The 25013-nt window shown below is 44.2% G+C and overlaps 2 protein-coding genes across 4 annotated transcripts in view; one reads left to right on the top strand and one right to left on the bottom strand.

Annotated features, from left to right (window-relative positions):
* The window catches only part of LOC137879050 (sodium-driven chloride bicarbonate exchanger-like), a 34772-nt gene extending 14734 nt beyond the window's left edge, over nucleotides 1-20038 (top strand). Inside the window, exons 4-27 of one of the 3 annotated variants that reach the window (XM_068719617.1) lie at nucleotides 1383-1526; nucleotides 1684-1822; nucleotides 1907-2067; nucleotides 2959-3147; nucleotides 5494-5582; nucleotides 5894-6051; nucleotides 6212-6299; nucleotides 7318-7464; nucleotides 8056-8156; nucleotides 9509-9683; nucleotides 10578-10711; nucleotides 10943-11188; nucleotides 12383-12488; nucleotides 13129-13290; nucleotides 14606-14719; nucleotides 14889-15050; nucleotides 15145-15396; nucleotides 15491-15559; nucleotides 15654-15827; nucleotides 15905-16027; nucleotides 16135-16199; nucleotides 16816-16929; nucleotides 17239-17276; nucleotides 18164-20038. In XM_068719617.1, coding sequence (XP_068575718.1) covers nucleotides 1383-1526; nucleotides 1684-1822; nucleotides 1907-2067; nucleotides 2959-3147; nucleotides 5494-5582; nucleotides 5894-6051; nucleotides 6212-6299; nucleotides 7318-7464; nucleotides 8056-8156; nucleotides 9509-9683; nucleotides 10578-10711; nucleotides 10943-11188; nucleotides 12383-12488; nucleotides 13129-13290; nucleotides 14606-14719; nucleotides 14889-15050; nucleotides 15145-15396; nucleotides 15491-15559; nucleotides 15654-15827; nucleotides 15905-16027; nucleotides 16135-16199; nucleotides 16816-16929; nucleotides 17239-17251 — 3125 coding nt within the window. In that variant the 3' untranslated portion in view covers nucleotides 17252-17276; nucleotides 18164-20038. Of the gene's footprint in view, nucleotides 1-1382; nucleotides 1527-1680; nucleotides 1823-1906; nucleotides 2068-2958; nucleotides 3148-5493; nucleotides 5583-5893; nucleotides 6052-6211; nucleotides 6300-7317; nucleotides 7465-8055; nucleotides 8157-9508; nucleotides 9684-10577; nucleotides 10712-10942; nucleotides 11189-12382; nucleotides 12489-13128; nucleotides 13291-14605; nucleotides 14720-14888; nucleotides 15051-15144; nucleotides 15397-15490; nucleotides 15560-15653; nucleotides 15828-15904; nucleotides 16028-16134; nucleotides 16200-16815; nucleotides 16930-17238; nucleotides 17277-18163 lie in introns of all 3 variants that reach the window. The other 2 variants (XM_068719616.1, XM_068719618.1) reach the window with 2 other exon arrangements.
* A 993-nt stretch (nucleotides 20039-21031) lies between these two features.
* LOC137879054 (glucagon-1-like) lies at nucleotides 21032-24679 on the bottom strand. The gene is made up of 6 exons (XM_068719623.1): nucleotides 23527-24679; nucleotides 23263-23369; nucleotides 22479-22634; nucleotides 21891-22007; nucleotides 21271-21414; nucleotides 21032-21186 (listed from the first exon to the last, which is right to left on the bottom strand). Exons 2-6 carry the CDS (start codon nucleotides 23358-23360, stop codon nucleotides 21162-21164), a joined length of 540 nt encoding a protein of 179 aa, XP_068575724.1. The 5' UTR covers nucleotides 23361-23369; nucleotides 23527-24679; the 3' UTR covers nucleotides 21032-21161.
* Nucleotides 24680-25013: the final 334 nt, after the last annotated feature.

Below are 25013 nucleotides of genomic sequence, written 5' to 3'. Positions count from 1 at the left end.
ACCCTGTTGGAGGAAGGCATTGACTGTGATGTCAGTGTGCTCTTACTGTAGGTGATTCATTTAATGACTGCGCATTGCTCGAATCTGATTTGTACGCTGTGATGTGATTAGTCTGCAAAGCAAGTGAAACGTTAAGGCATTCATGTGGGATACTTTCCCCTCAGACTAAATGAAACAGTGGGTCCGGCAATAATAAACAGCTCATTTATTTATGAACCTGCATAAATGGCTTAACTTTAGCGAGGATTTAACTTTGAAAGAAAGGTTTTTTTCTACAATAGATAAGATTCAAGGGCTTCGGTTTGGTGAACAGAACGCTATGAAGTCACAGGTTCTCGGTAGAATGTGACTGAACAAGACAAGAGAACAAAATGTATTATGATCCCTTTATGATCGCTCTTTGTGCTTTCATCACGGTAAAACCAATTTATTGCCCTCTGATGGATCCCAGTGTGTAGCTCTCAAGCATCAAATTGCCCTCAGAGTTGCGTTATGCCGGACGCCGTGGCGCCTCATATGTTGTCCGTGTCCGGCTGCTGAGGCGAGGGCCCGGTGGCTCGGCCGCGACGAAGGAGGGGAAAGTCAGCTTGCATTATCTCCGCGCTGACCCTGTGGATGCACGCATCGGAGAGAGCGCTCGCGTCGTACAACATCCTCTCACAATCCCAGTCTCTTTATTTGTCCCATATTGATTAAAAATAGAAAAAAAACTCCCTAATTGTGAAAGTCATCCAATTTCAAAATTGATTTCCAGCATCAGAGAGGACAAGAGCTCCTTATTTGCGCGCAGGCACAGCGGGGCTAGCAGTTCATTTGCTAAGTGCTGCTTCTCTGGTTCCACTCTAACTGACTACACGCTCCTGCCTGGTGTTCCCATAGTTGACTTTCAGTGTTCTGACTCAGTCACGCCCAATCTCATTGCTCTCATTGCCAATATTGCAAGCTCTGAAAGCCTACCTTACTCCTAGCCACACGATACCTTGTGTGAGTTATGAGGGCTACCTCTGCTTCTTTCTTTCAGTGAGCCAGTGGTATGCTTCATTCTTTTTTTCTTTTTTGGGGGGAAAAGAGATGACATTAGATAATGCACAGTAGCATTTTTATCTACTTTACTGATTCGAAATGTGAGGAACATTCTGAGGAAGGCCTTGAAACCTTTATTTGACACAAATGTCCACTTGGACTCGAGGATGACCAGATTGCAATTTTATGGTCAAATGGTCTTGGCTATAACTAAAGAATTCTTACGCTAATTATGACAATTTCATGGCATTTGTACAGACATGGATATACACTGCAACATGAAGTAAGTCAGGTCGAAGAAAACACGAGTTGTGAAAAGCGGACCGAAGAATCTAACGTGTGCTGCATGTTGTCTCCAGGTCACCGCACTCTGTACATCGGGGTTCACGTTCCCCTGGGCAGGAGGTCGCACAGACGTCACCGTCACCACGGACACAGACACAGGAAGAGGTCCAAGGAGAGGGACTCTACAGCTGATGATGGAAGAGAATCCCCCTCGCACAGTAGGTCTTCAAAATGCACTGAAGCTAACTCCAGCTTCAGTTCACTCCGAACCAGTTCTGCATCGTATTTTATTTCTTTTTCAAATTTTGTCGCATGCTCTCCTTCCTCCTTTTTCCATGTCCACCTGTCCTCCGCCTGTCCCCCTGGCTGCAGCAGACACACCAGCTCAGAGGGTGCAGTTTCTGTTGGGGACAGAGGATGGCGACGAGGAGCACATCCCCCACGCCCTGTTCACCGAGCTGGACGAAATCTGCCTCAGGGAGGGCGAGGACGCCGAATGGAAGGAGACAGCCAGGTACACCGCTGCGCTGTGTTGGGACCGTAAATGTATTTATGATGTCTTTATGTACTTACCGCGTTGTGTTTTTAATCCGCGCAGGTGGCTAAAGTTTGAGGAGGATGTCGAGGATGGCGGTGAGCGGTGGAGTAAACCCTACGTAGCCACTCTGTCTCTGCACAGTCTCTTCGAGCTCCGCAGCTGCATCATGAACGGCACCGTGATGCTGGACATGAGGGCCAACTCGCTGGAGGAGATCGCAGGTGACCACTCGGGACTGGACAATATCCTGGGGTCTTGTGTGTCCCATTGGTTAAAACTAAAATCTGTTTGTGCCACATCTGAGCAAACAAAAATGATGTGGCGTTCCCCAAGGCTCCATTCTCAGCCCTCTTCTTTTCAACAATTACTAGAATATTGAAAAGAACTAAATATATTAACATTCTTATGCAGACAACACACATATTTACTTAAAAGAAGACTGATTTAGGATTGCAAGTCTATAACATTGTCGGTTTTGTCTTTTAACAAAAGGCTCCACACCCCCAGATTTGGTTCATTTTCAAACTTGTAGCCTTCAGCCGGAACCAACGCTGACCCATTACTTGAGGCAATTAATCTGAATGTTTTTACAGCTCCTTCTGCAGCCATAGAAGGCTTTATGCACCATATATACAGTATATAGTCCTGTAAACAGACGTTGATGTGTCAAATTTGTGCCATTTCCCTTTTTAACAATATCACTAATTGACTATTGTCAGAATGAATTGCCTTGTGCTATTTATATGTCTTGTCTTAGCATTGCACTGTCGCTGACTGGTGCTACACAAGCAAACTAAAGTTACCATTTTTAAATTTGCAGCAGGGCAGAGTCCGGGTCAACAAGGCTGACATTACAACGTGTGACCAAAAGGCCACCCAGGAAAACCGTGCTTTAGTTTTTGAGGGCAGCCAAAGAGAGAGTTCATCTGATCGTGAACTTAACCTGGTTTGGTGCGATTAAATCAGCAGCAGCGGGTCGTTTTTTTGTCGGAATAATCAGCTTAGCAATCGCTGGCCGCCACGCAGCGGCATCAGGAGTAGCCTTTGTGAATTTCAAATGTGTTAAAAGAGTAATGTGGAAACCTATTTTTGTGTGTATTTTTACTTCTCAGACATGGTTCTGGATCAGCACGAGTTGTCGGGCCCAGTAGGTCAGGATGCCAGGAAGAGGATCCGCGAGGCCCTGCTCAAACAGCACCACCACCAAAACCACAAGAAACTGGCCAACCGCATTCCTATCGTACGCTCCTTCGCTGATATTGGCAAGAAGCAGTCCGAGCCTCATTCCATGGACAAGAATGGTGAGCAAACGGGCCAACCCTAGACCCTGAATGTTGTTGTATGTGAATATATAGGGCATTTAGGTATACTTTTGTAATCCTTTGCATGCATTTTTCCAAAGTCTGTCCATCTGTGACTTACTGTTTTACTGCTGTTTGATATCTCATTTTCTCCTTTCTCGTTTGTGTTTCTCCGTGTTTGTGTACGTGTTTGTTGTCGTCTGCTGGGTTTTGCATGCCTGTGTGCACGTGTGTCATTCACTCAACCAGTAAACGGCCTCTATTATCAACCCGTAAAACCTCCCAAGTGTTTGCCCGAGCTCCCCAACAATACACCATCCAGAGAGGCCCTTTCCCGCGTGGCGTGGCCGCGGTGCGTGTGTCGCGCGTCATGTCTTTCCACCCCTCCATCACCTTTGAGCTCCTCCAGCAGCCGCGGCCACATGACCCCAGACACGCCCTTTGGCAATACCAGCACCAAGCGCCTTAGTGTTCTTCAGGCGGTTGCGCAAGGCTACTGTCCCATCGCACATGACGACACAGAGCAGGAAATCTGCACAGGCAACCAGAGCGCCTCGGCTGATGCTCTAAACACTAAAAGCCCAGAGATATTAGAAGCAATAGAATAAAAAGGAACTCATTAAAGCGGAGAGCATCATCACGAGAGGTTAGAAATGGGTTTTGTGCGGTCAAGAAGAGAGAAAAAAGCTCTGCATTCTACTCACAGTCGTGATGCTTCTTAAGCTGCTCTATTTTTGAAACTCTAAAGTGAGGCAATTAAAAGAAAAGTAGATGGTTTGAAGTATGCAGAAGCTTTTCTGTACCTTTAACAACTTTGAGTCAGTGGTAGCAATCCTGCAGAAACAGGGCATGTGCAGTGTACTGTCATGATTATGCTCTCCACTTCTTGTCATTGTCAACAATGTGTTCAATGACTAGAAACCATAGAAGATCTGTGACTCATGTTCTTCACTCATAACAGTGACTAATTGCTAATAGCGGTTAGCTAACTGCTTTAAATCCATGGTGTAACTGCATAACACAAAACCTAATCTTCATTTTGTTGCCTATAGGATTGTTAAGAAATAGTTCTACATTTGTATTCACTTTCTTGCACACAGTTAGTTGAACCACCCCTGTGTGTTTACGGTAAATATGAAGCTGCTTAGCTTAGCATAGCATAGCATAGCATAACGACTGGAAAAAGGTGGAAACAGGCTTTGTCCACGGGTAATAAAACAAGGTCAACACTTTAAGTCTAGTTTGTTTGATTTGTATAATAAGGTAAGTGTAAAACTAACTATTTGGGGTTTGACAATGGGGGTTATTATTTATGCTGAGCTCAGCTAACCAGCTACTGCCACCGGCTTCACTTTGCAAGTGGAATCGATTTTCTCATCGTAACGTACGGCAAGTGAGTACATGAATTTGCCAAAATATCCCTTCAAAGGAATATTTCGACATTTTGGGTTAGACAAGAAGATTGATATCATTCTCATGTCTGTATGCTAAAATATGAAGCTACAGGCAGCAGCCCAAGTTATCTTAGCTTATCGCAACAGCTGGAAACAGCTAGTCTGGCTCTGTCCGATGGGGAGCTTTAGAGATGCTGTTCGGAGGATTTGTTACCAGATTTTGTTACAAAGCCGGGCTAGCTGTTTCCAGGTAGCTAAGCTAAGCTAACCCGCTGCTGGCTTTACTGTAGCTTCATATTGAACCGACAGCTTAGTATCAATCTTCTCATCTAACTATCTGCAAGAGAGCGTATAAGAGTATTCCCTTGACACGTTAGTTTTAGTAGCAACACTCCTTGTGACATTTTGAGCAAGCCACATTTTTGGCGTTTCCTTTTGCTGGGATTTGCTCAAACAGCTGCAACTGGTGCATTCACATCACAAACTGCTTGAGATCTAAATTTAAAAGGAGCAATCTTTGACTTTGTTTCCGCCAAACTAAAACAACAAAAGCATTTTAAATGGAAAACTATTTGTTGATGCACTTAATGGAAGTTAAAGATTGTACCTCATTTAGTTTACTTCACTTGATTTGGAGAAATAATGTTTATGTTCTTGCTAAAATCACTGCACCACTGAGCATCTCTCAGATTAATATTAATCTAACTCACCAGGTACACTCTGAAACAAGGTACAATATTATCTTTTGTCACGAGGGCTGAACCTTTTCACCAGTAAAGGTACAGCGGCCAAAACAAAAGGGTCCACTATTGTATCATATTTTTCAGAGAATGTAACCGTACCCTCTAGTCACTCACTGGAGACCTTTGTCTTTGTGTGGGAAAGTAGTGTTGTGATAGGCCGAGCCTCCGTGAAAATTGACATGATGTTGGTTTCCTGCTCTGCCCGACAGGCCAAACGGTCTCCCCCCAGTCCCAGCCGGCTAACAATGAGGGCAAACAGGACGTCAGCCGAGAAAACAGCGCCGTCGACTTCAGCAAGGTGAGCAACCGGACCCACCGCTGGTCCCGCTGTTTATCTACGGCCACTGATAGCTGGACACATAACTAGTGCTGTATGTTTAACCAAGGTTGGGTTACGTGTGAAATGGCCACCTTGCCCTGGGAAACTGACTGGAATTCAACAGGATAAAGCTTGTTTTCTTTTGTTGTGTTGACCATCAGATTCGGATCGAGCCAGTGTTTTGGATATAGATGATTTACTGTAATAACCACTTTCAATCTGTCTTTTAGCTAGAAGCAGAGCATTTATACTCATCTTTTGTGCTGTTTTGGTTTCCCTCTGTCTCACAGATTGACCTCCACTTCATGAAGAAGATCCCTCCTGGTGCTGAGGCGTCTAACGTCCTGGTAGGGGAGCTGGAATTCCTAGAGCGCCCCGTGGTGGCCTTCGTCCGCCTGGCTCCTGCTGTGCTGCTCAATGGCCTGGCTGAGGTTCCCATCACCACCAGGTCATACACAAACTGCTGGAAAAGCCCCCTGGTTGCCTCTGCCTCTCTTTCTCTCTGTCAACTGTTTCAAATCTGGATAGATAAGCTGATAATCCCCTCAATGCTTCATTAGAAATGGATTTGACTTTGACTCAAACCTGCTTTCCTTTGTGTTACACAGGTTTCTTTTCATCCTGCTTGGCCCTCTGGGAAAAGGTCCACAGTATCATGAAATTGGCCGGTCTATTGCTACCCTGATGACAGATGAGGTGAGGCCCAAGTACAACATTATTAAGGTTCAAATTGGGGTGGAGGACGTAGTCCGGTCTTTTTCTCCAGTAAAATAGTAATAGCTTAAAATACTAGCTTATTCCTTTTTTATAAGAAAAGTGTAATATATATAATGATAAAAGAGATGTTTTACACCGAACAATGCGTCACGTTTGTGTCAACGAGACAAAATAATTGTTATATATGTAGTTAATGGAGCAGAGAAACTATCCCATCAATCAAAAGTCCACCTACCAACTGACCCGCCCTTCGACCTCTGTTAAAAGCCGGAGGAGCCTTTGGGGATCAGCAGACATGACAACAGTGACAGGATTTCCCACAGTGCAGCAATGAGCTGATGTTACTGAACATCATCAGAGCCAGATGTTGCCTTTTTTTTTTCGTTGGCAGCATTCCTCTGGGATGTATGAAAATAGAAGTGTATGGATGTCAGCCCAATTCATCGTATATGGGAATGAATTGTTCCCATCACTCTTATTTGTTTTTCAGCCAACAACAATCCTATTCTGTAGTCCGTGAAAATAATGGAATGCTGAATAGGCTATTTCACATTGTCGTGCTAATGTTATGTATGGAGATAGTAATAATCCTCTGGTGTATGACTTTCTGTAAATCCATTGAAATGTACTCCGTGACTCAGTGTAGTAGTACGGAAGCCCTGAGAGGCAAGTGAAGACAAAAAAATGATTTGTTTGTGTTTGTTGTTGTCGTACTCATTTCGGCCACACGAGGCAGAAGTGCACCACTACCCCATGTTTGTGGCATTCATGTTTTCTTCCAGGTGATTTTTAATTTCTCCACGCGCTCTAAACACAAGGCTCATATATTGTGTGTTAGCAAGTTATGTAAATTAAACTCACGTGGGGTAGTGGTGCACTTCAGCCTCTTGTGGCCGAAATGAGTATTACAACAACAAACACTGAAAAATGACTTTCTTTTGAATCACCTTTAGATCAGAATTACAAAATCGATCACTACAATTTTGTTGCTCCACAGATTTTCCATGACGTCGCTTACAAGGCCAAAGACAGGAATGACCTGGTGGCGGGCATCGATGAGTTTCTGGACCAGGTGACGGTGTTACCCCCCGGAGAGTGGGACCCCTCCATCAGAATAGAGCCTCCCAAAAACGTGCCGTCTCAGGTAAACCGTTGACATAACGAACGTTTTTCATTCCTCTCCACTGCCGCCACTCAAAAGGCTCAACCACTAAGCTAAACCGTTTGAGAGTTTGACGGTGTCTGTATCACCGTTCTTTCATAACATGCCCAGCAACCCCCCCCCCGCATCACACTGCCTGCTGAGAAATATTGAAGCATCTGCGCTCTCCTCTAATCTCGACTGCGTTGCGCTCTGTGCTTTGATGCCGCTCCCCAGGGCTCTGCTCTCAATCCTCTCCAAAACATTCTCTATTTTTCCTCCATTAGTTATTTCGGTCCACTTTGAAAATCCGCCATCTTGTTTGGGAGAGCTACCGATCAGAAAGTTGCTCCAGATGATGACAAAAAGTCTTTTCCCCATTGTCATTAGACTCGTGTGGTGGCTTAATGACATACCACTGTGCAATTACATGCTGATGCACGATTCATGCATAAGACAACAATCATTCGGTATTTAAGTTTGGTTACGTTGGAATAACATCTGGTGTCGACAAATGTCTGACTCAGACGCTTATTGTTGTCATGATGGTGGCCAGCAGCAGACAGTTTACTGACAGTGATCTTGACGACACAGGAAAAGCGGAAGATTCCCCCCCTCCCCAACGGAGTGACAGATCTCGGAGAGTCGGAGGACCACGGCGGACACGGCGGCCCTGAGCTGCAGCGCACCGGGAGGTAAGTGCTAGATAGAGACAAGCGTGATACGTCTTTGTCCCCGTCTCCCTGTCGCCTGTTAGCTCTCTCGCTGTCCCCAAACTATATATTTAGCCTTTCTGAAGAGGCAGACTACCCTGCTGGCCCATTATCATTCATCACACTTCAACTCCTCAAAGACCTGTTGTTTGACTTTCAAGTCATGAGGTTAGATACTCCGGCACACTCACATTGCAACATTTTCACAATTTGCCTCGTGCGAGTACATTTACTTAAGTGCTTAACTTAAAAACAGTTTTTTCTTTTTACTTCATCCTCATTAAATTGATCTGACAGCAGAAGTAACGGGTTACTTTTAAGATTATGTGCATTAATTAGCATTTTTCTGAAAATTCAATCAAGGTTTGCTCTACGTTTGGATGACACCAAAGAGACCTTTCCCTTCAATTTCTCACATGGTTTCATTTAAATAACTGTTTCGAGGCCCAATGAGCTTCAACTATCCAAAATTTAAAAGCAAAGCAATAATTGGAGAAAATGTCATGACCCTAAAGATTTATCTTGTGCTCCTTTAGAGGGCCCCGAGCCCTATGTTGGAGATCACTGGACTAAACTATCTAACTGTATATAAAATAGATGAAACCAGCTCCACCTCGAGAAGCTACATAATAAAATGCTGATGCATCAGTATCAACAATCTAATTATGTCACATGGACCATTTCGGCAACAACCAATACTTTTGATACTTAAGTATATTTAGCTGGTAATACTTTTACATAAGTGTAATGAAGCATATTTACATTGTTGTATCGGAGTTTGTTTAATCATTTTTCCTGGTTCGCCTCTTTTTGTCATCATTGATGGTTTGACGAGGGGAATATTAATAGTTACAAAAAGGGATTAAACATCACGTTGTCATCACCCAATGACAAGCAGGGGATTGTGGATGCGGTGGCATTCTGCAGTGCAGAAGCTCAGTCTCAGTTATCAACCTCCTCCTCCTCCACCACCACCACCACCACCACCACCTCCTCCCGGGACACGGCATCGGTGCCTCAGACCGAAATAAGCATACCGTCCCACCCGCTGTTGCCATAGCAACCGCCTCCAGCTGGCTCGCCGCGGCTCGCTGCAGCAGAAAAGCTCGCTCGCTCGCTCTGGCTCAGAGTCACTCAAATGGAAGCATGAGTCGACAAATGTGCACACACTTACATTGGTAAAAGCACGACGCTTCGTTGAGTAAGTTGGATGAAAACATCGATGCGCTGCGCTGCGATGGTTTTGTTCACATGATGTTTGTGGTCCCAGAATAGCACATGTGCGCTTTATTTTTGCGGGCGATTCTTTTCATAAAATCCGCTTTTCGCCACAGGTTATTCGGCGGCTTCTTCATGGACATCAAGCGAAAGGCTCCTCACTACATTTCCGACTTCACAGACGCCATCAGCCTGCAGTGTCTGGCCTCGTTCCTCTTCCTCTACTGCGCCTGCATGTCGCCGGTCATCACCTTCGGAGGACTCCTGGGCGAGGCCACAGAGGGACGAGTGGTAAGAGGCGACATCTTTACTGCTCCCGAGACACGACCGCACGTCATTTGTCTGTAACTGATTTTTTGTTGCGAACTTCATCACCCAGTCCTTGCACAGGCATTGACGTCATATTCATGAGAAGTGAGTTTTGAAACAGTTGAGAAACAACCAAAGTCTAAATAGATGGACGTGACTCAGAACACGAGCTCTTGTTCAACAGCATCAAACGGTTGCCGCGTCTCGCTCAAAGGCACCTTGAAACTAGTTGCTGAGTGAAGCGAACACACAGCCTCCCTTGAATTTCTGATGTTGCTCCACTAATCTCCATAAACCTCTTTTTCATCACCAGCTGATATGGTACAATAAGCTTGCGCCGTGTTTTTTTTTTATCCATGCTAGCGGTGAGGCTTAAGGGATGACAATGTCCGTCAGTTGGTTGGTCGTTTCACCACTTTGGTCCAGATTGAAATATCTCAGCAACTATTAGATGGATTGCCACTACATTTCATGCAGACATTCGTGGTCCCCAGAGGACGAATCCTAACGTGGCTGTGGTGGTCCCTGACCCGATTTAGGGTCTCCATAAGGTTGATATTTGTGTTTTGTCATTTTATAATCTTACTTGCGTTTTAGAGCAGAATTGCGATTCATTAGCTTAGCGTCGCTAGCTTAATCATCCTTTACTTCCATTTGGATTTTTAGAAATTTGCAATAATACAAATTTCAAATTGGATTTGGAATGAGGTTTTTCTTACTTCTGGAACTAAACCCAGAAGTAAAACATCAGCATGATTGCATCGTCATTGTGAGCACGATGCCATGCTAGCGTTAGCAATTAGCTCAAAGTGCTGCGGTGTTTGTGCAAAATGTGTATCTGAGAGAAGTAACAATGTATTTTTCCTGTGTTCCCAGAGTGCTATCGAGTCCCTGTTTGGGGCTTCCATGACTGGAATAGCTTACTCTATTTTTGCCGGTCAGCCCCTCACCATCCTGGGCAGCACTGGGCCTGTTCTTGTCTTTGAGAAAATCCTCTTCAAGTTCTGCAAGTAGGTTGTCTTCTTGTTCTCTTTTTTTTCCAGTAAAAATTGTGTTTTGTTCCAGCAGAATATTTCAGTGTTGATGGTGGATGTGTGTGCTTCCTGCATGAGTGGGGATGTCATATCTAATGGCTTCTCCCCCTCACTCCCGTGTGTGTGTGTGTGTGTGTGTGTGTGTGTGTGTGTGTGTGTGTGTGTGTGTGTGTGTGTGTGTGTGTGTGTGTGTCTCGTCTCTCTCAGGGAGTACGGCCTCTCCTACCTCTCCCTGAGGGCCTGTATTGGCCTGTGGACAGCCTTCTTGTGTCTACTGCTGGTGGCCACGGACGCCAGCTCGCTTGTCTGTTACATCACGCGCTTCACCGAGGAAGCTTTCGCTGCGCTGATCTGCATCATCTTCATCTATGAGGCCCTGGAGAAGCTGCTCCACCTGGGGGTGCACTACCCCATCAATAAAAACAACGACCTGCAGAAACTCACACAGTACTCGTAAGTGCTCTTTTCAAATCCACAAGTGCTGCTTTTTTGTTGGGTTTGGTTTTGAATGACCTGCACCCACAAATTAAATACATTTGGAAAAAGTAGCAGTAGCTTTGAACCTTTAACTGGTTATGAAACCGTCTCAATGTAATACTAATGCCTCTCTATGACCTGTAACTAACAGAGACCATCAGGGAGAAGGTTGGCTAGTTCTATATTGTGATTCTTTATGCTTGTTGTCGGTGCCACCGGGTCGGATTCCAGTGAAATAAGACGTAATCATGCAGGTTCATCAGAAACTCCCTCAGCTCAGACTCCAGCAGGCCAAGGCCATATTGCTGGGCACCTTGGAGGGAAGGGAGGCACGGGAGAACCAGAACCAGGACTGAGAGGGGAAGACCCCGCTGCAGTAAAATTAGAGGTTTTCTAAAGGGACTCTGGTGCTTGAAAACACTCCCTCTCATGTCCGCAGGGACCGTCAAAATCAACACAAAATAAGAGTTCCGAATAGTGGCTTTCGATGTCCACTCTAACCCGTGAAGCACTGATGTCATCATCATTGTTGCATACACAGTGTACCCAACATTTACACACACACACACACACATGCTCAAATGTTTTGCTGCAACATCAAACAGCAGATGGTGCAGTGGTATAGTAGACACGCTGTCCATTTTTTTTTTTTTCTTCTCGTAAAGGGTTTTGCTTTACGGTGAATAATCCCATGTTGAGTGTGTGTCAGTAACATCATGCATTATCCACATAAGCTGGCTGGTGGCTACGTCGGGCCAAGAGCTCCTTCTGTGGTTTTCTATTCCGCTGTAGTGGACAGCAGGCTGTGCTGACATTTAGTTTTGTAAAATGCCGGCACAATCAGTGATTTTGATGTCACGTTGATGGCTGAACACTGAAAGTGGTGTGTAATGCCCGTTATTTTCTCGATCATTAAATTAGTCGTTTAGTCTCTAAAATGTCAGATTTTAGAAGTTGACAACAGTGAATTTTAGCTTCAGATCTTTGGAGAAGTACAGTATGTACCTCGATAGATGTCTCTTAATTACTGAGAATCGTACATATTTAGGAAATGAAAGTCAAACTGCTTGTTTTTGTCTTTGTGAATGAATGTATTTCTATTTAGCTGTCAGTATATTCACCTTGTTCTCTTATAAGTATTTAAGAAAACTAACTAAATATCCACCTTAGGTGTGCGTGTGTGGAGCCCATGAACCCCAGCAACGAGACCTTGCAGTACTGGGATAAGAACAACATCACAGCCTCCCAGGTCAACTGGACCATGCTGGAGGTCAAGGTAAGGCACCCTTGACATTTGGAGAGAAATAGCTGTACATAGGTGGCATTTAAATAAGGGTCACCTAAGGCCTTGAGATGCTTCGATCTTGCGTTCAAGTAGACTTCTAATCATGGTAAACATTCCAAAGAAGATCTAGATGCTAATTCTAAACCCAGCCTTCAAGTAACACACCCTCAAAATTAGTTGTGGATATTTCTTGCAGTCTCTGGCACCGCGTCGTGTCTCCCACACTTCGCTTCATCTGGAAGCGTCATAAGTCTAGGCGGGGATTAAGAACGTGTGGGCAGAGCATTTCACGGGATTTAGCCGTGCAGAATGAGCATGGAGATGAAGTGTGAAGAGTGGATTCTCTCGCAGTCAGACACAAATAAGTCGTGCCAGTGGCGACACTCCCACATACGCTTGAATGGCCGCAAATAGTTAGATAGACACGGGAGGCCTCTGGGATTGTATGGAAATAGATGAATCATACTATTTAGATATTGAAAGCATAGAGCGCTGAGTACAAGATGAACGTACCAGATTGTTCAGACCACTGACACCGACATCCATCATCGCCATTATATCCACCGACCAACGTGATTATTATTACCACCATCTTCATCGTCATCATCGCCGTGTCCTCTGGTGCCAGTAGGAGTGCGAGATGTTCCACGGGGAGTTCGAGGGCAGCGCCTGCGGCCCCCACGGCCCCTACGTCCCCGACGTCCTCTTCTGGTGCGTCGTCCTCTTCTTCTCCACCGTCTTCATGTCCGCCTTCCTCAAGGAGTTCAAGACGAGCCGCTACTTCCCCACTAAGGTACGTACCCAAATAACACACACACACACACACACACACACACACACACACACAGGCCTAAAAAGACTACAAAGAGACACAAAATATCTACAAAGAGATGCTAAACAAAAAAAAAGAGATGCAAAGAGACATGAAACAACCACAAAGAGACGCAAATAAACAAAAAGAGACACAAAAGGACCACTAAGAAACGCAAAAACGTCAACAAAGATGTGCAAAAACGTCCAAAAATATGGCTCTTCGAATGGCGGACCATGTCTGTGCCCAGGAACCCATTGTCTTCATAAGTTCTTTCTCTCTTATTTTTAGATTCAGTGTGATTTACACTTACAGAGGATTTCATGATGTTACCATTATCTTTTTAAATCTCTGTATCACTTGTGGAGTACACACTCTTTTAGGCTTCCTGTTTGACACGGTTTTACAGTCTTCCATTTACTCCTCTATGAGTTATGGGACTGCAGTTTGTCCACACGGCTCTGCTTCTGTCTTGTGTCGCTTTAGTTTATGCTGCCATCTATTGGATGATTCACGTCGCAGCAAAAATCCTTCGGCCTGTGTGGCCGCTCTAAGCTCTATGTGTGCAATTTCTATGATTTATCATTGGGATGACACTCGTGAGCGAATGTGTGGCGTGATGCTGGCACACTAATCTGTAGTTTACCAGCGCCACCTTGTGGCGATGAATGCTACAAAGATCGGCAGCAGTTTCTTTTTTGATAATTCCCAGTAAATAAAGTTTAAATGAGGAATATTTCAATTCAACAGAGGTTTTTGTCAGAGAATGACTGCACTATATTGTGCCTTCTCATCGCCTCCGTCCTGCAAATTGATCTCAGTGCGCCATCTGGAAGGATTACTCAATTCCTAAAATGCATCTCGAGAAAAGAGGAGGCTGGCTGGAGGAGCAATGGGCGAGGATGCACAGGCGTATCCTTCACGGAAATCTTTTCGGCACCCATCACATGAAAAGAGGCGTGACACATTCTTGTCATGTCTTTTATTAATTGCCTATTTCCTCGACTCCTAATATATTCATATTAGAATATCTAAATTTAGATTAGCTAGGAGCTATCTGTACATACAGTTATTTATTACATCAAGTATTTGAACTGGGAACGTTAGCGTCTGAGGGGCAGATTTGGACCAAAGGAGAGTAGAGAGGCACGTGACCCCGCTGACCCTGACAGTTCAGAGTCAGACGAACCTTTCAGTTCTGAAGAGGAGTAAAGGAGTAAAGACGTTAGCAGGCAGCCACTGTATATACGAGGTGGCTCTTATATTGTTACGTGGTTGGTGTCTGTGTTCCCTCCAGGTGCGGGCCATCATCAGTGACTTCGCTGTCTTCATCACCATCCTGACTATGGTTTTGGTAGATTACGCCTTGGGGATCCCCTCACCTAAATTGCAGGTCCCCAGCAAGTTCAAAGTAAGTCCACTTGACAGCCGCTGTGTGCATCTGTTACATATATACATTTTACTTTAGATCCTGAAATCCTGAAAATCTACGTCAAAGCCACGTCAGTAGTTTGTAGGAAATCCAACGTATTCGTCTTCGCTCACAAGCTCATTTCTGCTTTTCCTTTCTCTGTCCCCAGCCGACCAGGGACGATCGTGGCTGGCTCATAAACCCCGTGGGGCCCAACCCCTGGTGGACCACCATCATCACCTTCCTCCCCGCTCTGCTCTGCACCATCCTCATCTTCATGGACCAGCAGATCACGGCCGTCATTATCAACAGGAAGGAGCACAAACTAAAGGTATTTCAAGACCTTCATTTCAAATCACAAAGTCACAAAAATAACCAGACTCTGCTGTATCTAAACCCCACTCTCCTTGTCCGGCGCCCTGCAGAAAGGCTGCGGCTACCACCTGGACCTGTTCGTGGTGGGGGTGATGCTGGGCGTGTGCTCGGTGATGGGCCTGCCATGGTTCGTGGCGGCCACGGTGCTCTCCATCTCCCACGTGAACAGCCTGAAGCTGGAGTCGGAGTGCTCGGCCCCCGGCGAGCAGCCCAAGTTCCTGGGCATCCGAGAGCAGCGCTTCACCGGCCTCATGATCTTCACCCTGATGGGCTGCTCCGTCTTCATGACGTCCGTGCTAAAGGTCAGGGGATGACCGGCAAAATATACACCCACGCAGTCATTTTAACCCTTTCTGTTCATTTTATATATTTGTATATGTATCTGTGTGTCTCCAGTTTATCCCCATGCCTGTGCTGTACGGAGTCTTTCTGTACATGGGGGCTTCCTCACTCAGAGGCATCCAGGTGAGCTCAGATTCCTGCCTGCTGGTATTTCATTAGAAGAGTTAATGGAGAAAAAGATGCAGGATGAATTCTTGAATTGTTCGTATCTGTGCAGTTCTTTGACCGTCTGAGGCTGTTCAGCATGCCGGCCAAACATCAGCCGGACTTCATCTACCTTCGTCACGTCCCGCTGAGGAAGGTGCACCTCTTTACCATCGTCCAGCTCAGCTGCTTGGTCCTGCTCTGGGTCATCAAGACCTCCAAGGCCGCCATCGTCTTCCCCATGATGGTAACCGGGTTGCATTTTCTCGTTAATGTGCTTAACGCGTATGATTGGTTGATAACTGTCTGTGTGCGCTGCGTCAGGTCTTGGCCCTGGTGTTCATTCGTAAGCTGCTGGACCTCATCTTCACCAAGAGGGAGCTGAGTTGGCTGGACGACCTGATGCCAGAGTGGAAGAAGAAGAAACTGGAGGATGCTGAAGAAGAGGTGCAGTGATAGACCACCATTCTGAGGACTTAAAGTTCCCACCATTGTGGTGGCAAAGCTGCTATTCAAGCAGTGGTTCAGATGTTCTCTTTTGTCTCTTTCTCCAGGAGGAGCACAGTATTATTGCCGAGGAAGAAGGCATTGTACAAGTGCCACTGGAGGGACACTACAAGTAAATCATTTTGATCTTTAATCAGGTGCCCAAGCGTCCTTCAAAAGCAATTTTGTCAGCGGTGAAATATTCACGTAAACGGCTACAAATGCATACCACTCTGTAGGCTAAGTATGAAGCTACAGAGACAGCTAGCTTACACCCAGCAGAGCATTAGCCACAAAAACAGTGTAGCACATAACACCTCATGAAAACCACAAGTTGTCCTTCACTTTTCTGTCTGTGTATGGATTAAATATGCGTGATTTTATGTTGGTAACTGAGCTTTAAAGAAGCTGGTAGATTGATTTTGCTACCTTTAGGCAGAGCCAGGCTAGCCGTTTACCCGTTTCCTGTCTTTATGCTGAGCTAAGCTAACAGTCTTCTGGCTCTGGATTCATTTTAAGATATGAGAAGTGATATCACTCCTCTCATCTAACTCTCTGCAAGAAAGTGGATAAACTTATTTCCCAAAATGTTCAACAGTTGCTTTAAGAATCACACAACGGGTAGTTTGATGCCAGCGGCTCCGGTTGTTCTCAAAGCCTTTTATCCTCAAGTGTGCGTGTTTCTTTGCAGAAAACTTCCCATGCAAAGTGGAGTAATCACTGTTGTCCCTCTGCGTGTGATTTTGAAGGTGTGACCCGGCCACGGTGAACATCACCGACGAGATGTCTAAAGGATCTTTCGGGGGGGTGTGGAAGAGCGTCAGCCCTGGTGAGAGCACGAAGAAGGAGCCAAGCGCTAAAAGGTTGGTCCAGATCAGAACCAGATCAGTATCTCTGATGATACCACCTCGGGGATTCCAATGTATTTTTAAGGGGGTCAGAAAAAGGTTATAATGGTGTCTTTGGGTGTAAGAGCACGCAGTGGCAGGTGTTTATTCTTGAAATCGAGTGGAAATGGAACATTTACTTCTTATTTTTCCAGGAAACTGAGGCGCTAATGTGTTTAGATAAAAATGGTTTATCTAAGAGCAGCCCTGCCCTCACAGATGTCCCACAGAGTAGACTAACATAGTGTCTCCCGCTTGCCTCTCTCATTCCATTCCAACCCATAGCTCCCCTTCCTAACCTCCCAGAAGCTGATATCCCAAAGGTGAGTTGTTCCCAGACGCTGTCGGCATGGAGAGTCTTGTCCTGTGTCTTCTGTTTACTGCTGTTTGTTGCATGGTGAAAGCGGTGTAGGTCTGTGCTGCACGTCACGACTCCATGTTGGGAGAAGATTACTGAATAACTAGAGAGATAAATCAAATGAATGTTGGTGGATCGACTACGCTGCATGGCCTGAGTGTGCACGATACGTCAACGACACATTTTGATGATGTCCTTTGCATGTTGTAAAAGTAGTAAAAGAAGTAGCTCTATGTGTCACTGAGCAGTAGACCAACTGTATATTTCAATATCACAAGATATTGAAGTGGTAGAGCAAACTGCTATTAAAGGGACAGGTCACCCCAAAACAAAAAATACATACGTTTCCTCTCACCTATAGTACAGTTTATCAATCTATATTGTTTTGGTGTGAGTTGCCGAGTGTTGGAGATATCACCACGTCTCTCTACAGATGAGATAATCCACAGACCTCGTTGTGAGGCACTTTCATAGGAACTATTTCCTCTCTTCCGAACTACACCCCGCCAAGCGTATCACGGTGCAGAGGGAAGCGTGCGTCTTTACCCGATACTGCTAGCGCACCACTGAGCTAGTTAGCTATCTCCAACACTCACACCAAAATCAATCTAGATTGATAGATAGATTTTTGATTTTGGGGTGAACTGTCCCTTTAAGTTTAGAGATGCCTATTTGCATGCTGTGTGATCTGGATTGATTGATTAATTGTCAGCCTGTTGACAAAGCATTTGCACTCTGCACTTCACTTCACGTTAACAAAATCTAGTCCATGTAAATGAACACCAATACATTTTCTCTGTTTAGTATTTTGCTTGGTTTCATTTCTTTTCCTTCTTTTTTTTTCCCGTGCAGTTGTGGCGGCGAAAAGCGACACAAGCGGCGGAGGCATGACAAGAGCTTGGACAGGGAGACGAGTTTGTGATGACATATACTGACGGTGTCACTGTGCTGTCGATGAGTAAATCAAAAACCCCCCAAAAAAAACGTTACCGTGCCACACTCAACCACCTTTGTACTGTGCTACACTGTGTTTTTGTCATGTAAGTCTGTGTGCAAGTTATGTAAAACAAAGAAGTTGTTAGAAACAGTATTAACACGAGGAACTGAGACACTTTTGTGTTTTTTCTATGTATATCAGTGTTTGGTGATACCAGCAACAGAAGGAAGCCGGAATTATATGACACTTACAGTAACTGCTGTTTCAATGGGCCAATTAAGTACAAATTTTAAACAATTTTTAAATCTACTTTATTTGTATTTTGTATGTTTTTATATTTTTCCAACAACAGCGAGTTGTCCTTTAAGAAACCTGCCACAGCAAACTGCTAATGTGTGGATTTTGTGTGCAGCATTTAATGCCGCAATTGACTTTGATGCACCTCACTATAGAAAACCTAAAAAGTAGATATTTGCCAATACTAATCTATTTCACTGGTACCCAAATGAGTTGGATATATAGCGAATCTAGTAGTAATTTTTTGAAAGTATTAAATATACATTTTCTATATTCTGTATATCTAAATGTTTTTGTGACAGTGACAGCTCATATCACTCCAGAGTCCTCTCTATTGCCATTTTACAAATAAATGTCTCTCCTCCAGTCAAGCATTCCCCCAAAAACCAGTTAAAGGAATAGTTTGACATTCTGGGAAATACACTTATTAGTTTTCTGTTAGACGAGAAGACCGATACGTCTCTCGTGTCTGTACGCTAAAATATGAAGCTAGAGCGAGCAGCCGGCTAGGTTAGCTTAGCATAAAGAATGAAAACGGTGGAACAGCTAGCCCGGCTCTGCCCAAAATGTAACAAAATCCGCCAGAACCTCATAATTTACTTTATATCTCGTGTTCTAATCTGTACAAAAAAGGCGATAAGTGAAAACGCCATGTTTTGGTTTTGCCGTTTCTTGGCCGGGAGCTAGCGATAGCTTCATTTTTAGCATACGGACACGGGAGAGGTTTTCGTCTTCTCATCTAACTCACGGCAATAAGCATATTAACCTAAATACTTTATTCCTTTGTGGGCAGCATACAGCTTATTGGGAAACATTTCAAGCAATCTAGCAATTTCAGAATAGGTTGGCAATTTTCAGTACCTCTAGCTACTTGGCCTTGGCTTTTTAGAAACCCATCCAGTTCGCCAACGCTGAACTAGGGTGACCGGACAGAAAGCTCTTCTATGTTTTCCACCTGCATCAGTCTGTCATCTCGTCAGTAAGTGTCATCCATCGACATGTGATCTCCTATCCAAATGACCCTCATTGTGTTAGCATCTGAAGCTAATTGTTTTTAAAAAAAAAGACCTGCATGACGGGGGAACAGACTTGACTGTCTCGCTGCAGCACCAATGGTTTCTTCTAGAGATGCAATAATAGGCTACCTTTTTTCTGGGAAGGGCAACATGTAATAAACGGTAAAGAGTCTTAACAATGTACAATACATAGTATATTTTATTCATGTAAAATGTTACTAATATATTACTAATATGAAGTCAGTGTTGAAGGCAGGCTTTTGTCGTAGATGTTCTTTTTCCCATTGTCTAAGTGATGGTTCTTAGTTGAGTAGAGAAACTAATAAGTGGTCAGAATTATATCAATATCAAATGTTTTGACCACTTCTGTGCAAAATTCTGCCTTAAATTTGGTAGCGATAGCTGTACACTTTCTGATTTGTTTCATGAGAACGAGAGTGTGGGTGACTGAGAGCATAAATAAAGATCTTAAACAAGCCCTGCTAAGATGATGTGGTACTTTATTGATCCTTGTACTTGTCCACAGGGAGGTCAGAGGTCAGCTAGTGAGACATATTCTCACTGTACTGCTATATATTTATATATATATGTACATAACATTGCACCGTCCTGTTTTGCCCCTGAGTTAATCTATTCAATGCTTCCTTGTTTCGAACTCTGACCTCAGCAGGAGCTCTGGAGATGGGGGGGGTGAAGCTCATCTAGCCTTATGGCAGAAGGTCACGTCTGTATCTCTGACCCATGATGCTGCCGTTGATGCTCCCAGAGAGACCACCATCCTTTTTCCCCAGAAATAGTGGGAGGAGTCAGTGAGTTTGCACCTCCTGAAGGCCTGTTTTGAATTGTGTTGTGTGGCTTTCCACTAGACTAGAACAGACTAGATTTTACATAAAAGGACTGCGGATTTGGAATCAATAAATGTAGAAATAATTAATATACATTGATATGTTTGATGCAATGTTTTTTTCCCCCTCCAGTCCATTCTGGTGAACCCATTATCTCAGGGAAACCTGGGGAGGAACTTCTTCCAATTTGTCACAAGTGTCCACTCGGACTCCGGGATGAACTGATCTTGGTAGTCAAAGGTCACTGTGGCGTCTTTCTATGGTTTTAAGATATAAAATATACAGTACCTGTGAGCTGTTTTGAACAATTATTGAAAATACAAGATCACACATTATCAGTGATTATAATGTCTATCTAGAAATAATCCCACAAACGCACAATGAAAAACTTTATTTTGCAGAGCGGATAAATAGTATGCAATTAAAACCAACTACGCTACACGTGTTTATAGGCCTACCTGAGATTTCACTTTTTGTGTTCTTATATAAATATAGAAAATAATTTAAATTTGTAGAAAAAAGTGTGCCCTCGATTCCTTGTCTTCTCTCTGGTGCACCGTGAAAACTATGGAAGAGTCGTAGTTTGTTTTTTTTGGTGTGTGTCTTTGCGTCACGAACGGTACGTAAAAAAAAAAAAAGAAAAAAAAAAACACTTACAAATTTAAATATAGTGTTGACGTCACAACATGCAAAGCGGTATGGCTTTCTATTCCTCCTGTTTATGGCTTTACGGAGGCGAGTCCTCGAGGAGTGTCTCATTGGTCCGCTTGCCTTTTCTTACTGCAAAAGAGAGAAAAACCACAATCACGCCGAGTCGAGCATTTCTAGGCAGTTATCGGCTCAGCCGTGCGACCGGGTTTTTACCTTTCCCCTGACGGCTTGGAGGTCATGACCCAGAGTAAATATTCCTTGGCAGCCATGGAGTCCAGCACCTTGTTCACATCACTGGTGAAGCTCCCATCTACATGCCTCCTGCTGAACGCTTCGCCCCGCCTGTCCGTTTCAGATCTGAGTATGTACACAGGCACACAATGTAAACACTGGCCAATAAGGGCCGGCGGCCCCGCAATGTGGAAAAACCCGCCAATCCAACTGCCATATGGCACGCGGTGCAGTTTTCACCAAGAAATTTGTCTCGCCCTTTGTTCCCCGAGAAGTGAATACATTGTGTCGCTCTGATCGTCCCGTGATTCGTTCGGCGTCCGCTTGCACAGAGTGTTTGCTTCAAAACGAATCATTTCACACAATCGTCACAGGGGTTGTAACATATCAATCAACACAGTGCAAGAAGTTCATGTGATTTATTTGAGCACAACCACGAGGAACATGAAGGGGAAAAAACAAAAGGAAAGGAAAAGGAGGCACAAGAAGCAGTTGATTAGCTCTTTTGTCTCTCTGTCTCTCTCGTCACGGTGGAATCAGACACAGGCCGTTAGGAGCGTTTGGTACTGTAGGAGGAGGAGAGGGAGGAAAGGTCAGCCTACTCTCTTCTGACTTTCCCGGACTTGAGCTTGGCGACAAAATCTTTGATGGCCTGGTCCTTGAGGTACGAGCTCACATCGCTGGTGAAGGTCCCATCCGCGTGGCGCTTTTCTTCACCACTGCAGGGACACACAGAGACACTCAGTGAGGGAAATGTTGAATATTATTTCACTGAAATATATCAATTTTATGCTACTTTACACTACTCTTTCGAGGGTCATATTGTACTTTTCAGTCCACTACATTTATCTGCGACCACCTAGTGACTCTTCTGATTACGTTTGACATAAAAAAACAAACATATAAAGCATTTTTAAAGAATGAACCAGTCGTCTCTAACCTTTGTTGTCTATAGGCTATTGGCCTTTTGGCTACTATCCAATATTTCACATCAAAAAAATATTAGGGAAAAGTAAAAACAAAAAGAATCTATATTTGAGTATTTTTACACTGTTGTTAAAACTCTGCCCTTTAAAGTCGATGGTAGCACCCTGAGCTTGAATCTAACCAGTGTTTCATTGGCTTAACAAGTCAAATCGTTTCACAATACAAATTCTTGTGGTGACTTTTGGAACGGATCCCACACTGACCCGCTCCTCTTGTTGTTCATCAGCCACCGAACGAAGTCCTGCGCCTTCCTGTCCTCCAGGTATTTGCTGTAGTCGTTTGAGAAGGTCCCCTCCGAATGTCTCTTGGTGTTCGACAGCTCCCTCGCCTCCTCCACTAACGTGTCGTCTGCCTCGAAGCTACAGCGCAGCAGGGAGAGCCCAGTTTGAGTTTTACACCAGTCCCGTATGAACATTTCACATGACCAAAATATATGAAATAAATATGTTATCGTGTTTATTTTAAAGTACACTTATTCAAGGTAATAAAACGCAGCATCTGTATCTTCCAAAAAAACTTTCACCATTTCATATGTATATTTTGTTTTTTTTGACAAATGTAAATAACCACATTTACTGCACCATAATTCTTGAGAAGAAAATATTGTAATTCTTCAAGTGTCTTTTTGCCTATTATCCTCTTTACTTGGGATAAATGTTCTATTTGAATAAAGCGTCTTTTAGTACGACTGTCCCCATCGTTTTGCAGATTTTGGATCATCGTGTCTGAAGTTTGGCCACAAATGATTTGGCCTCTTTGGGACCTCATACGCGTCACATCACTCAGGCTATCTTATGAGTGTTGCTATTTGGGATTTAATCAAAAAATAAAACCAGTATTTTGATTGTGATTCAGTCAGATTTGAACACTGTTTCTTCTATTCCTGCAGGAAATAGGTAGGACATTTTTAACGCAAAGAAAAGTAACGAGAACCTGTGGTCCTGAGAATAAAACAAAATCTCATCTGTTTCAAAGGGATTTCTGTACCGTGAGCCGTCATCAGCTTCCTGCAGAGGAACCTGCCAGCTGCTCTGGACAAAGCCGAGGACCAGAAGGATACCAGCCAGGGAGTGGATGCTTTTCATGGTTATAACCTACACCACAGAACAGCACACACACACACACACACACACACACACACACACACACACACACACACACACACACACACACACACACGTAAAGAAAGAGCTTGCATATTGGATCACAATGCTAAAGTGTTTCCACCGTTGCAAACAAAACCCGGCTCACCTTTTCTTCTCTCTTTCCAAAGAACGGTGCTGGTAGTTCCGCTGCTTGTTCCTGGTGTTTGTCTCTGGCCGTCCTCTCTTACTTTGTGCTCTTATATACTGTAACAGGAGGAAGGAGGACGGGTCTGCTCAGGTGGGCCCATTTCGCCACTCCGCCAGGTCCACCTGTTACTCTCAACCCATTAGACACACGGGCCCCGAATCAACAAGCGGAGCGTTTGCTCAGAGGGGAAAGACGCCGTTCATGCGTGACGCCAGCTGGTACTTTGGTGTCAAGATCAAACACACGCAGCTCATCCTGTTAAGCAGAGAGTAGGGAAGATGCTTTAATGTGCTACTGTGTCATCATGGTGGGAAGAGATATGTGTGCTGTCATATCTGGGAGGCGAGTCAGTATTTGTGGGTTCTTTCCGATCAAATTGGGATATTGAGCTTTGCATCAGTGGCAGTTATCTCTATTTTACAAGGGCCATTGTTTGATAAGAGTGATGCTCTATAAAAATAAATGTTCACTTGTTACTGTAAGACTTTCACATAGGCTGCAGTCCCCGATGTATTTTATCTGTTGGAAAAGAAATATTAGCATAGTGGCGAGGCTTTTTCAATTATTATTTCCAAAATTTCCCAGAGAACCGAAGTTTTGTTCAATACAGTAAAGAGTACTGAGGTCGACTGTCAGAAATGTAACTTATTTACCCTTCTCCTTTGTCTAACGGGCTATTATTCCCCACAAGACTAAAGGCCTTTGTTTTTTTTGTCCGAAATTGACTTACGTTTACGACAACCTCAAGTTGTGTCAAGTTTACACGCAGACTTTTCGGAACATGTTCACTTTTCTGTTGGTTTTTTTGGCATTCGTCAAAAGCTTTTCAAGAGTTGTTTGTCTACTCAGAGCCACCGTACACGCAAACATCATCATCATCATCCAAAAAATGGCTTTTGTCTCCGTTTGTCCCTTTGTCCCTCCTCTTCGTCCTCATCCTCACGTCCTCGTTGCCATTTTCCTTCCCTCCTTTCCCCATTGCCTGACTGCCACACCCATCTACACACCTGCAATCACTTCATCTGCTCTGCAGTTACCTGGCCTTCTCCCCAGCTGCCTCCTCACCTGCATCTCATTGTCTCATTCACACATATGCCGGTCCACTTCCTTTGTCAGGTCATACGTATTTGGTGTGCAAAAAGGGTCCAGCAATGCTAGCAGCTCTGTGAGGCTGTAGACTACTTGCTAAGTGCTATAGCATGCTAACATGCTAATTTTAGGTAGACTGTTCCTCCATATTGACCATCTTTGTTTGGTAAGCGTTTGCTAATAATTAGCGCTAAACACAAAGTGCCAATAGTTTTGCTGGTGTTTGGTCATGAACTGAAGTACAACATGCTCACATGCTCAACTCTGGTGAACACACTAAACATTAGCATGTTAACATTGTCACTGTGAGCATGTTAGCGTACTGACATTAGCATTTAGCTTAAAGCACCACTGTG

This window comes from Cebidichthys violaceus, unplaced genomic scaffold (genome assembly GCF_023349555.1).
Source record: "Cebidichthys violaceus isolate CVI_PGR_0920_01 unplaced genomic scaffold, fCebVio1.0.p SCAF_24, whole genome shotgun sequence".
Classification (NCBI taxonomy): Eukaryota; Metazoa; Chordata; class Actinopteri; order Perciformes; family Stichaeidae; genus Cebidichthys; species Cebidichthys violaceus.
The sequence above is the reverse complement of the archived record's forward strand: the minus strand, read 5'-3'. Positions and strand labels throughout refer to the sequence as shown.